This window comes from Papilio polytes, unplaced genomic scaffold (assembly GCF_000836215.1).
Source record: "Papilio polytes unplaced genomic scaffold, Ppol_1.0 DF824157.1, whole genome shotgun sequence".
Taxonomy (NCBI): Eukaryota; Metazoa; Arthropoda; class Insecta; order Lepidoptera; family Papilionidae; genus Papilio; species Papilio polytes.
Window position 1 is genome coordinate 205,515 of NW_013525047.1, and position 15,038 is coordinate 220,552.

Sequence of the window (15,038 nt, forward strand, 5' to 3'; positions counted from 1 at the left end):
CCAACCTAACGATACCGATGCTACATCAGACGGATCATCGAAAATTATACGCAGCGAATCCTTAGTACAGTCAACGACATAAGCGATATGTTACAAATTTATCTTACTGTAACAATCACAGAAACTTACGTAAAAGAGCCAACTGAAAATATCACATAAACCTTTTCTATTAAGATATACAGAAGTACATAATTTTACGCATGTATGTGTCAATCAAAAGATATCTTTACTAATTTATTTAAAACTAGGTGTTTCCCGCGACTTTTCCTCGCAATATTAAAATAAAAAGTAACCTATAATTTGCCCATCTATGTCAGCTACCCTTCAGCGAAAGTCCGGTCGAAATCGGCCCAGCCGTTTCGGAGATTACCCGGAACAAACGCGGCTTGCGGACAGACAGACAGAAGACAAAAAAAAATCCCGAAATCTGGAATTTTTCTTTTGATATTACAGACACTGAAATTTTATTATATGTATAGATACAAGTATATTGTTCATCCATATTAGTATCTTTAATAAATAAATTTTGACTTGTGGTTGCGACTGTACCAACGATGAACAGACGGTAATGAGATTTTTATCCCTTGTCAATAATCACTACCCATTATATTTATGTTATATTCCAAAATTAATTACTCAGGTATTAAACGTTTATTATAAACGAAACACTATTTTAACATTTTTAGTCTCTTTCCCTTTCCACCCTTTTCTTAAGAGGAAAGGATGGGAAGGAAAAATGGTTTGACGGTGGAGGAGGAAATGTCCTCTTTATGTGCGTCTCCTCCTCCGTCAATGAAGAGTAGGCAACGCATCTGCAATTGCGGATGTTTATGGGCAGCGGTCGCTTTCTATTTCGGTGAATTCAGGAGGCCGCTTGCTCGTTTGCCACCTTTTAAAAAAACATACCTTGTTCCATACCTCCGTTATATTTTAAAGCAAAGCCAAACTAAGATTTCAAAGTACTATAATATATTGTTTTACGAATCAAAATAACCCAAACACGTCTATAATGCGCATCGGTGGTCGTTAATGGTGCAAAGAAAGGCATTTAGTATAAAGCAAGGCATAAATCGCGGCCAGTCTTTGATACCGGGGGAATTATCCGGCCATGGTGTAAATCAGCCGGTTGAAATAGACGCGAGTGAGTCACAGACGTTACCCCGGACGCGACTCAACTTAGGGCTGGCATAACATAATACAATGAACTAGAATAGGAAATTTCTACATATAAACAGTAATAGTAAGGTATTATCTTCTACATATTTCATCTTATTAATGTTATGGTAACGTAAAATAAATTGCAAATGCAAAGGTAACTTGTTCTCATTGTCCACTTTTACGTTTTACTTTAATTGTGTTAGTATTTTATAAGCATTCATAGTAAGAACTAAATTTATTTATAAGATACAAATATAAAGTGATCAATAAAGTGTTAATTCCTGTCAGCCCTGCAGACTGTCCTCGCGCTGTCCCGCGCGGCCAATCGCTGCACAACGCGTTAAATACTCGATGGAGAATCATATTTGTCAACGTAATATTGCTGTTAAGGCAATGCTGTTTAAAAAATCATGAAAATATGGTGATGAAAAAATATATTTTGTACACAAAAGTTGCCAAACATCTTTGTTTTCACACGTCTTACTTTTGTATGGACGATTGCAGGTAGGTATAGATTTTTTCCAACTTCTGTTAGTAGTCTAAAGGTGCATAACATAACACAAACTTAAACCTCTCACGTTACTTAGTACTTACACAAAAGTTCAGTACTAACTAGCCACAGATAAAGTTCTAAATTTATTGGCTTAAGTTTATGAATAAAATCAATTGCTCAAAGCAGCTTCCCCTTAACGCTCATTTCCGACCATCGGCGTGTTATTGTGGAGTACGTCATATAACGACATGAACCTTGCTCTTTGATCTCCCCCCAATCAATTTACAACCCTAACAGCTACAATTAAGAGCTCATTCTCTATGACAACAACTAATGCTCGCTTAGTATCAAAACCATCGAGAGGTTATATCTCAAAGGAAAATCAACTGTATCACAAGCTAATAGAGTTTAAATTTATATCGGGATTAGTTGATCGTATTTGCCGGGTGTATCTGACACAAGATATAATTGGCGCGAAATGGGCTAGGTCTCTATTTAGGTACAGTCTGCTAGAAAATTGCTACACAGTTGTCAAAGGATGCAAATTTCTGTGTACAGTTATAGCCATTTCTATTTATATTGGAAAGCGTCGTGTTGTGTTTGAAGCACAGATTTATTGCCACCGAAATAAATTGTATTTGATGTATTTTGGTGATAATAGCTCTTAGTTATATTCGTGTTTATGTAACTTAAAAAGCGTCTAGCAATATTTTTACAGTTTCATTTTGTAACTCTTACGTCCTATGCAAACTGATGCTTTATTCTCTTCCGCCAATTAATACTGGCCATTTACCAACTGTAGAAAAACCTTATTTTTGCATCTAAAATAAATATATCGAAGTTAATCTCTTCCGAGCATAACTGTACCCCAACGTTGCCTCATTGAATTTCAAATTCCAGTCAAAGGCATTATTGTTTTATAGTCCCGACACGACAAACATAATTAGGCATTTACCGACTTCCACTGTAATCAGAATATTAACAAGGAAAGTGGAAAGTGGAAGGTATCGGGGGTCAATGTAATTTGGCCGGTTGAATCGAAATAAAACGATCGTAAAGTAATGCGTCTCCAACTGACAGCGCCACTCGAGACATTTTATGACATCGGCCGTTTCTTATTAAAGGACCAATTTAAACCATTATATTGTTCATAAAAGCGTACATCATCCTGTTGCTTTGTCTCTTTTTATCACCCATGTTGTGAGTGTTTTGTCTCGTTTCGCAATGAGGGAATGTGGAATATGCTTTACGAGATTCCGAAGTGAACGGTGGTGTTTTGAAATTGATAGAGGTGTGCCAATATCGATATTTTTTTTATTTATAAACACTTCTGCTGCAGAAGTTTTCGAATTAAGATAAAATTAAAAGCTACGTTGTACAGTTCTTTGATTGTAAAAAAACAACAACAGACTAAAATTACTGTTCCCATTTACATATCAATTAAGGCACGATCAGTTGATTTCCTCTTCCCCTTACATCAGTGGGGATAACAAACAAGACAAGCTATTAGTCCATCTTCACGGACCAATTAAAGCATCAAACGTTTTCGAGGAACATTTCAAAGCGGTCGGGCCGCACCATTACGCAGTAATTACTAACGTAAACATCGACAAACGCTCGCCCAACACTAACACGCCACCGAGCGCTTAAACTAACAACAATACTTTACCACTCACTTACTTCAATTCAAGGGAAATTGAGCTTTATACATTAAACAATAAGGGTACACATTCGTTTAATATAATGCAGTCATAAGTTTGCATTAGCATAAGTAGTCGATGAGTGTTCTACGTGATTTTATTTGATTGTTTATTTGTGTGATTCCTGCCTCCCCCTTCACCTCCCCCTCTCCTCTCAGAGTTTGAGTAGGAAATTAAAGCTTATGACTTTATTAAGTAGCAAATAAAAGGATATACCAAAGGTTAAACGCCTGGAGAATATGTGAGTGATTTAGGTTAACTTTAACGAGAATAGTTATATTTTAGACTATGCTTAAAGAAATCGGTACATCTTCGTTGGTCTATTTTTCGTTAAAAAGAAAACCGTTTTCGATTCGTTAGCAAATAGAAGCAATTAGTCGGTGGGCCGAGTTTTGACTTTAATAAATCTTCCCCGAGGGGTGGGGCGAGGGGTGCGGGGTGCTGTGGATGCATCGGTCCCGCCGAGCTGGGCCGCTGCCAGCCTCTCCGCGTCTCTCTTTTAGCTTTTTAATTAGTAACCATTTAAACGGCCAGTTTTTAGTTCATTTTTTTATTAATTATGTCGGTTCATTCGCATTCCATGGGTGGGATGGTAAGATATCGTAGTAAGACTAGATTCTATTAATAATGAATTATTTTTGAATAATTCTTTTTTTAATAAAAAGCCCAGCACTTACATCACGCTTTAGGCTATATATTTTCCCGCCATTAAACTTAGGGGATAAATATTTGGATAAAAACCCTGATGTGGGAAAGAGACCATAAATTGCTGCCAACATCAAGGAAGCAAGATTGTCAAGGTTTGCATGTCATGTCATTTTGACACTTGCTATTAATAATTTGAGAAATGTAAACAATAAAATAAAGTTTTCACAATTTCAACAGATGAAGCCGCATGGGAACAGCTAGTAACAAATAAAATCGGGTTCAAATCCCTTTAACGTCTAAAGGAGGAAAGTTTTGATATGTTACTATCATAACAGATTATGTTTTCCATCAAAAACGTTATGTTTGAAAACAATATTGAAATACCTTTGCGGTGTCAGAAAGAAGCCGGCAATATATCAAGACATAATTAAAATAGTCGGAGATTTTACATTTGATTTATATTCGTATTAGTTAAACAAATCATTAAGATTCATTAAAACGATTAACATTATTTATTCAAAGAACCGGTTGTTAAACAAAGTCATTAGAGACTGTCTTAATCCTCTATACAATAAAATGGGACTTATAAAAAACCACATCCCGTGCCATCTAGTGGAATACGGCTACAATAATAGGGAGTAAATCAAAAAGGGATTTATTAAGGGACCCGGATGGCTTCCTAAAATTAAAACGTCTTTTTTCGTCTTCCCCGCGGGAGGTTTTTTCAACGCTCCTGGGAGATAATTTAAATTAATTATGTTTGGTTAATAGCTGCTTTCGCTGGCGGCTTCCCTTCCACGATACTTCGTTTTGGTACAACGTATTGTGGTTTATTTTTTATACTTCATTATATCATTAATTAATTAATACTTAGTACATAACTTGGTAGTAATAAGTTCTTATTTTAAGCTAAATCAATATAATTTAATAATGTAAGAAAATCATATTGTTTTTAATGTAGCGTGTGATATTCGATCTTTTAATTTATTTCAATAAATAATTTTAAAATACCGAAATCTCCCAAACGTGTGCTAAACGAGATCGCGGTATTCCGCGTCTAATGAGGCGGCGTGTTTGATGTCCGTCATCCGTCAAACATTAATGGCCGCCGCCCGCACCGCCTCCGACACTGACGCTATTAACATCATCGTATCAATCCGATATACTCGATAGTCGATATCTCTGACAAAATGAAACTCATTTTCTCTTTTTTTTCGATAATTATAATGTTCCTCATCGAGTTTTAATGAGATTTCTTAGAAAATTAAACTTTGAAAATTTTATTAATATTATAAATGCGAAAGTTTTGATGGATTCGGTCACAGTCTGAAAAAACACATACTAATTATGTTTTTTTATTATTTCGCGAAAATTGAGTTGCAAGAGGAAGTCGCTTGTTAAATGTACGAACCAAAAAGTACAAAAAATAAGTATACATAGTTAAGTTTGCTATATATATTCAAGACGACATAATGCATTTTTAAAAAAGTGTTTTAAATCGAATTTAACATACGATAATAGTCGTTCTGTCAACTAAACGATAAAGTGTTTCCCTCACATTACAGGTTGCCACGGTTACTTGGTAACCCTGAGCAAAGTTGTGTTCACTCGCGTAGACAGCAAATTCAATATTCACAACAGCATACTCTTTCGAGTGTGAACCTTATACCAATAACAAAAAGTACACAATCGGAAATCAAGCTAATAAGCGCGATGCTCAAAGCGTGTCTATTTGTGTTAATATACACATATAAATCGGTTTATTGTAGATTGCAACATACAATTATATACCTTGTTTAATGCGATTAAGGTGCCTTTTAGTTTCCATTTCTGTGTAACGTTGCAGAATCTGTGTCGCTCAGTGTACGTTGTAATTTATCTATGAAATACGCTTGTTAAATCGCTTGAAAGCTGAGCAGGGGTAAGTTAATTTACACCGTTAATTATGATAACGTTTACATATAAAGACAATAAAGACATAAAATATATTAGCTGTCTCCCGTGACTCTGTCCACGGAATTAAATTAAGTAGCATATGTATAGATAACGTTCTATACTACATCTGTCTTTAATGGAGATTCGTACAGCTGTTTAAGCTGATTGACAAACATCCATCCATCTAAACTCTCGAATTTACAATATTAGTAAGATAAACCTAGCTGTTGTAATTTATCACGAACTAGCTGTTTCCATGCGACTTCATCCGCACAAAATTATACAGACTTTATTTCATTGTTTACATTTGTCAAATTATCAATTGCAAATGTAAAAATGACATGACATGATGTCAAAGCATGGCAACCTTGCTTGCTTGATATTGGCAGCAACTTATAGTCTCTTTCCCACATTATATAGCCTAAAGCGTGACGTAAGTGTAGGACTTTTTATTAAGAAAATAATTATTCAAAAATATGCTATAATTGCTGACATCTTAGGCAACAAAGAAGTGTGTGTTTACGCTTTATTATAATAGTGTAGATATAGATTTATCTTTACTAGATTATGGTTACTGCTGTTATCTTATATCTCAGTTAGTGACGGAGGGATCTTGTTTTTAATTCGACATCGGGATGCGCAGGCGCGGCGGGGGACGGCAAAAACCAACGGATGACATATGGTGCGAACACACATATACAGTATGTTCTGAAATTGGCATTTTAAAAATGATTTTACCTTCTTAATATAACAATAAGAAATGAATAATATTGTGTTTGTTTGAACAATTAACATAGTTGAGAAAATTTAAATGGTAAAAAAAATTAACAATATTATTTAGTAGGGCCTTTTATACTATAAGTATGATTGTTTTTAAGTTTTGTGCTATTAAATAAACAATCGAATAAATGTCTAAAATTAAAAAAACAATATTTATGACAGTAAAATTTGTTAAAATAACTGGTCAGAAAATGTTTAAAGACACAATAATTCAATATGTATTAGAAAAGGAACTCCCTGTATATCGAGTAAAAATCCTCAACGTGACTTTCAATCACAACAAAAAGAACAGTATTCGAACAGTTCAGAGAATAAAGCACTCTATTGCTATGTATTCAAAGTGAATATTTGGTTGCGTATAGTTTGTTAAAGTGGTCCGTCAATTAGTGCGGAGAGCCGCCACTTTACACGATCGTGGGGCGCGTTCACACCGAACGTTAATACGCATAACAAATACATCCATAGACTCAGTGGTATCTGTTAGGGGTAAATTCAGAGGTTCCGTGGTTTGAATAGAATAATTATAAAAGAAAAAATATTTTACGTTAATAGTTACTGTCGAGGCTTACTGATACCCTGAAATATTAGGTATCGAAGTAAATAATAATATCTGACTTCGTCCACTTCTGGATATTGTGAATCAAAATTGATAACGCATACAAATCTAACATTTAATATAAATTAAATAAGCAACTTTGCTCACTTGTTGATTAAAAATTAACAACAAGATATATTCACAAAAGTAACGTAATATTATTTACTATTATACAAACCATCCTACAGCACGATATATTTTTTGCTGACTCGTCATTTCTGTCTCATTAACACGTCCAATGTTAGCACACGGTTAGGAACTTTCCGATAATTACAAATAAAGTTACCTGATTTTAAGAAATCTAGAACAAATTTACGTTCGTAACAAGATACTACAACAGTACTTGCCTGCCTACCTCTCTGGATTACGGGATTATGTTTCTATAACTACTTTCTTTATTCATCTTTGTTTTTCTCAAGCAATAACTGTCTTATCTGAGAATCAAACCTTGTACCGTACAAGTCTCGACAGTGCGGACTCACTGCAGGACAAATGACTAACGACATCGGGTTAAGTGGTCGGCGTTTTTTTTACTTTTTAACACAAGCAATCAAGAGATAAGGGTCATGTTATATTTTCAATTAAATTATAGTGCAATTTGTGTCTAAAGATTTTGATTTATTAATTTTTTAAATTATTATACTAAATAATATAGCTAAAATACACCAATGTCTTTTACACCGTAAAATGTACATACATTAAGGTTTTCATAAATAACACTGATTAATATGTGAGGCGTGAAGCAATTAGTGTGTTTAGCTAGATCCTAAGAATATACTGTTCAACAAACAGATCGAAAGTTCCAATTAGATATCACGACACGGAGACGACACGACCATTAACAAAAATAGATGCTGTTACAAAAAGTAAGTAAGATAATAGTTTCACAAATAATAACCAAGTCGTTGATTAAATAACGAAAAAAAAATCAGTAGTAATAAATAAATAATATATTACGTTAAATGTTACGTTTAACCAATAAGTGCATTTCTGTTGTTATTTTTACAATTTATTACATTATTCGTATAGACAATTTCTAGTGAAATATGAGCCACTAATTCTACTCCGGTATGACCTGTGACGTTATCTACAAGCTGGTCTTTACAACTTAAAGGGGCGGACGTGTCGCGTATTGTAAAACGACTCAGTTTTAATTAGTGACACCATATGTGCCCCGTCACGTGACGTCGCGGGGGACGCCCCTCTCTCTTCATCCCGCCACCTTGCTGATAGTATAATTATCTCGCTTAAGACATAATTTCTAGCCTAAGTTATAGGAAACAGCGTCTTTGATACATTTTAAATTTATTGACAAGTCACAGCCGTATATTACGTGTTACTATAAGCCGTATAGTAAGTCATAATCAACAAGGTTAACCTAGTACCCCGAAATTTGGTTTCTATCACAAACATTTCATAAATTTAAGACAATACAGACAAAATAAACGTTTATACTCGTATTAAAATAACTCAAAAATTACTGGACCGATTGTTTATATATTTTTTTAATCCACGAGGAATAAGTCGCGAGCAACAACTAGTTTTCTTTTAAATAAATTTCAATGGAAATTGTAACTTTGTCTGAATTTTTTAACAGTAAACGTCTCCGCTATCTGTTGTCAATTGCACCATTCATTTGAAGAATAACAGACGACGTGTGGGTTACGGCGAAAGTGTTTAATTTCGTCGTAGATTTCGGGGAAGGCGACCGCGAGGTGATGACCCATTAAGTAATTAGTGATGTCGAATACAAACTGTACATCGCCTTACAAACTATGATTCATTTACTGAGTGACATCTATAAATATGTTTTGAAAGATGTTTTTATACAAGTCTTTAGGTAATGGAAATTTACATCTTACTAATATTAGGTATAGATAGATGGATGTTGTTAGAGTTTCTAGCCTAAACGACTAAACGTATCTCGATGATTGTCATAATTGTAGAAGATAGTCTGAAAGAACCCATAGACTACTCTACTAATTCCACGGGAACGGAGAGAGAGTATGAAAAAAAACATACCTGAGTTTCCGTAACATTGAGCAACTTGGCCATATCCGCTCTCTCGCCAGACGAGAGGTACTTCTTCACCTCGAACAGCTTCTCCAGCTCGAAGATCTGACGGCCGGTGAAAGTAGTTCGCGCCTTCTTCCGCCTCCCCGCGCCTGTGTCCTCCCCTTCCTCGCTGGTCAGTGACCCTTCCCCGCCGAGAGGTGACCTCACATCCTCCGTCGATTTCTTTCTCTTGATCAACTTTGAAGGATCTGGAAGAATACTGTATTTATACTTAATAGCAAAACATCGACAACAATATGTTACAACTAATCCGTTGAGATTTGATTTCTACGTCCTATATGCTTTATTATTTAATGATTGATGAGCTATTGCTAAGCGATTGCCAAAGTGGTCATGACCCGTAGCATTGTATAACGAGCGGCATGCTCGCGAGAACAATCAGTCGGCACGTGAGAACACCGAGATCACTTTATGCGTGCACTTTTTGTGTATGCGTAAGGTTGAGTATACATAAAATTCGATACAATTACTTTTTTACTATTAGATTATAAATTTAAATTTATTATTTTACAACTTAAAATAATCCCACAGAGAATCTAGATAGGTATAGATATAAAACTACTTCCGTTATCGGAACCGTCTTATGACCGTGTTAATGGTAGCTTCCACGTAACTTAACTATCAGCGACACAGACGCTTATTTATAATTCTTGTCCGCTCCGCTTATGACCATGTCCTCTAGTTGTGCCGTACAATGGTAGCGAGGCGGCGACGTGCGCGTAACACCGCGTATTAATTACAATGGCAAGCGTGCCTCAGCTCTCTCTCGGCGACAGATTCACAATGGCACAGCCGACCTCACGATTGTCTTTGTTCAATTTGTTAATGCCTTCTTAGATATAATCACAATCAAATAAACAAGCAGATAGACTAAGTCTGTCGACCCAACTGCAGAAGTTGAAGGAAGGGACAAGAACACAGTGTCCTCTAAAAATTTATGGACCTGTAGTTGCAGTAAAACTTCGGTAATTAAACGAAAACTATGGCATACATCAAATTAAAAATTTAAAATTGAACAAGAAGAATATATTATAGAGATCACGCCAGCATAGCGGGATGGGTCGGTGGGACGCGCACCAGCTGGCGGGATTAGCAGCGGATGTCCCAGGTTTAGTAGGGCGGAATGTTCGCGGCTCGATTGTTTATCTTGCCATTTTGCAGGAAATATTCTGTTGCTTCAACGAACTCATTTAGGTAGCTATGGCATGAGAAAGACGAAAGTAAATTTAAATAACTACGACAAACGACAGCCTTTAGTGTCACCAGTTAGGTAGAATATAACAAAATTATCCTAGATACTGTTATAAAACTCTTCATATAGAACGTAATAAAAATTAAAGCACGCGCTAAAAAGCGTGGCCCATTACGATGCTTGTAATGTGGGCAGCAAGTCAAACAAGCGCACGTCGCACGACGCGAAGTGTAATGAATCGCGCCTCTACAAACATCGCGCGACACCAACTGCTCTATTCACTAGGCACGCCAAAATATTCATTAAAAAGCGGACAGTCCTGATATTTTAATTCATCACTTTATGCTGTATTGTATTATGCTTTTTAGTTTTCTAAATAAAAATAGTAAATAAAGGACATTAAAGTTTTATTTTAGAATTCAATAATTAAAAGAATTCACTGTTATATTAAAGTGCAAGGAAAACGTCTACCCACATTCAGCATTATTATCGTCTTATTTAAATCGCTTATAAGAATGTTGTAAGTCGCTATAAGTGGATTTATGTTGATTTTTCCAGTCGTAGTCACTGCAGCATTATCCACGCCATAAAGGCGGCCACAGACGTGCGGGCCGTGAATTACGGCCGCGGCATCAAAGCGATACTTTACTGACAGGCGATTTACCGCGCCGTTAACGCATCGCACCAAACAAAATATTGAGTAATTCCGTGTCGATTGACCGATGGCCGCCATTACCGTCCTCATGTAGTTAAATTAATGGAGATTTAACACACGTTTTGATTACACCAGTTGTGTTCCTTCTATCATTACGATGGTCGATGTATTTTATTGGACTATTGTTTAACTTGATTAATTTATCATTCACGATTACCAAAGAGGCGCCATAACAATTTTAGATCCATAACAACCCCCTGTAGTTTCTATCAGACCACTTATGAAGTGTCTATTGACACAATTGCATTGTTTAATTTAGTTTCATAGCATGAACGAAAACCAACCAATCTTGACAGAGACATCAACATAGCACTAATTATTTCGATATCCTTTATTCAATTTAATAATACAGAAAACACAGTAATAAAGCAAATATAAAATAATGAAACTGTTCTGTTGTTTATGACAACTAGGGATAAGGTATTAATATATCTTGTGATTTATTTATTTGACAGAGAAGGAACAGTACGTGACGATATACGCTGATTAAATCAGTATATTTGCTGCAAGTAAACGACATGTGAACCAATCATAGTAAAATATTATTGTTACGGTACAAACTAGAATAAACAAAGAAATGAAGGTAAAATTTTAATCATCTAGCACGATATTTTTATAAAGTAGATATCTACGTAATTAAAATAAATTGTTTTAAATGAAAATCTATAACGTTGAGCATGTTCGGCAAGGTATACCCATTTCTTCTTATTTGTAAGTTCATGCCTCGTAAGCCAACAGGCCGTCTAATATTAGTTGAATAAGTGCCGATTTAGATTTAATTGCGGCTTAGGTCCCCGGGGCGCGCGGGCATTAATCTCCCTCGTCGCGGGGTCGGCAGGAGCTGTAAATCAATGCGCTAACGCACGATTAGAACGTCCGCAATGTCTTTGTTCCACTCAATTTTATTGCGGTTTTGAGTTGCCCCTCGATTAACGATCCAATGTGACGAAATGCTTTTAAGACCACTTTTGGATTTGTTTTTTTGAAGTTTAAATATTACTTACTTAGACAAAACTCTATTAGATAATGTGAATACAGACAGAAAACACATCAGAGATATGATACAATACTAGGCGCAGTCTGATAAAAGCTCTCCGATATCTATTATAATGTGTATCAAAGAGACAATTGTTTTGCCCTTAACTTAAAACATCCTTGCTAAATTTCTCGGTAATCGCAGTGTCAATATCAATAAAGTAAAGCAGACAGCGGCAACAAAAGCAATTTGTATAGAATTAGCGAGTCGTGTCTGAGCCAACCGCCCTCATTACTTGCCCGCGCCTGCCACTTGCCAATCGTTGCCAGTTGTCAATTGCTTGGCACTTGCCCTATTCCAGATGCCAGGTGAGAACAATTAATAAACTAAGCACTTTACAACTCCATCATACTTTAATATCTGATTTCATTATAGACAAATGCTAATATACTAAAAGCTAATATAGCTAAGAAGCCGATTGCAAATGTAGATTTTATAAACTGGCATACATGTAATTACTACGCGCTAAAACCTTTCGCCGTATCTGAAACATTTACGCGTGAAAGGAAAGGAAAATTTTATATAAGAATAATTGATAAAACTCAGAACTAGAAGACGATAAAGTAGAAAGTAGTTTAAAAAAATAGTATTTATTGCCAATGCATCAAATTTGTCAAAGCTTTTCGAGATAGCAATGACGTTATGGTGCGAGGCGAGGCGAGGTATGCGACGCTAAAGTTGGCGCTGAGTGTAATCTCAATAAGGCAGATGACGGACTGGGGACAGATGATAGGGAGAGCAAACGTCGCCGTACATTAGGGTTGCCACCACGTAAAACGTATCTATATTACAAATATTTTATAACCCAATATGCTAGTACTTAATAAAGTTTTACAACAATACCGTATATAGTAAAGTAGTCACTTTTATAGTCATATCTTCTTTAATTCGTTTTCAACACTTTTATTTATGTAAGTACTCTATGACTAGGTAATATTCAGAAAGCTTTGTCACTTTAATATTCGAAAACAAAATTATAAATTGTAACTTTCTGGGTTTCAAAATTATAAAAATAACAATATTTCGACAGCCCTACTGAAAGGCATCAGTTCGCGATCTATTGACGCAATAAGCCACCACTTGCAGTACTGCCACTGCACTCGTATTCATACAAATAAATTCGATCGCTAAAAATACATCGCCAGCCCTAGCGGACGTGCACAGCTGCGACACGCGGGTGACAACGCTGTAATAATTCATAGGACAGTCTTAATTGTTGTTTGAGGAGTGCTTAATGTTCAGGTTTTATTTAATTTTTAATTACAGTAGAATTTGTGAATAAGTAAGAAGCTGTAATATCTTTACTATAATAAATGCTGCAATTTTTAAATGATTACATACAAATATATATTTAACATACAAATGGAAATATCCCACAAATGACTCTCAACTGTTTACGCGTCTTCTAGACTTTGTAGTTTTTTCGCAATAATCTTTATTTTAATCGCATATCCACCCTAGTTATCAGATACCTTATTACCGCGAAGACTGCCTTGCGTATGGCCATATCACGACCGATTAGGATTTAAATTAGCTCGACGGTGTGCTAACAGATGATAAATCCACGACGCGTGCGGACGATCTCTATTAGTACTAAGTATCGGCAATGGGGACGCTGCGCTGGAATGGACTAGAGACGGTCACAGATACTCAGAAATGTAATTACGTCGATTGACTAATAGCTGTATGTAGATCATTACTCAGAGTGTAATGTGCCCGGAGGTAGGATGCGAATGCGGTCATTAAGGAATATGTCAGACGTTATATTATAGATTGAAGTATCAAGGAACTATACATATTGCAAATGTAGATTCTACAATAATGCGTCAAAGATTGTCGACCCCAGATTATTATACTCAGTAATAGACGTTGTTTATCCCTTCCAATCCCACGTGATGCAATCAATTGTAAATTTTAATTAACAAAATTACAAGGTGTATTGTTGTTAATAAAATAAATGAAATATTCTATTGACTCTATCTTGAATACTATTTTATTATTTACTCCTTCGTTCCTAACATATTTGATTGACGCCACCGTACAATAAAAGCAAAACTATCACCATAAAGTCTGCGAACTACAATTTAGCGTGTGTTTATTTCTTCTACATTGTACTTAATCTATTAATAAAAGTTAATGCGACCGTTACGTCTGAAACGTATTAAAATCGATAGTTTACACAATCGTCCATTAATTTTAAAGACGAAATCACCAGCTGCGGAGTCGCCCGTAAAGTCCCAATTACTCGACGTGAACGATTCTTAAACACACGGACTCATCGACTTGTATTAATATTATTACCCCGCTAAATATAAACACGACGCGGCCGCAACTCTTTCGTCTAATTGACTCTGATTTACAACTTTGCTGGTTTATAGCCTGTTAGCCTTTTCGCAACCAAACAAGTTTATGTTCGAAAATGTCAAATTGAAAATTGAATTTAATCGCAAGGAAATAAGATGTAATTTGGAACGTGCCAAAGAGACAATGGAATCGTTTCCGTCAGGACATATTTCGGAAGCCACCCCGTCGCGAACTTCGAGGAATCGGTTGTTTATTTTTGCGCGCGTGTGGGATTTTTGATGGTTATATCGATGTTTTGAATTTGGGAGGAACGATTGCCGCAGGACATATTGTTTACGCTCCAAACGGCCGTCTGTTTTATGGACAACCATTTGTCTGAAACATCGCTTTTAGCACAAACATCAGT

The 15,038-nt window shown here is 35.8% G+C and overlaps 1 protein-coding gene across 1 annotated transcript in view; it reads right to left on the minus strand.

The window, feature by feature from the left end:
* The window catches only part of LOC106111664 (homeobox protein MSH-B-like), a 38,762-nt gene that overhangs the window by 15,872 nt on the left and 7,852 nt on the right, over positions 1-15,038 (minus strand). Inside the window, exon 3 of the mRNA XM_013293807.1 lies at positions 9,332-9,584. Within this exon, the coding sequence (XP_013149261.1) occupies positions 9,332-9,584 (253 nt within the window). The remainder of the gene's footprint in view (positions 1-9,331; positions 9,585-15,038) is intronic.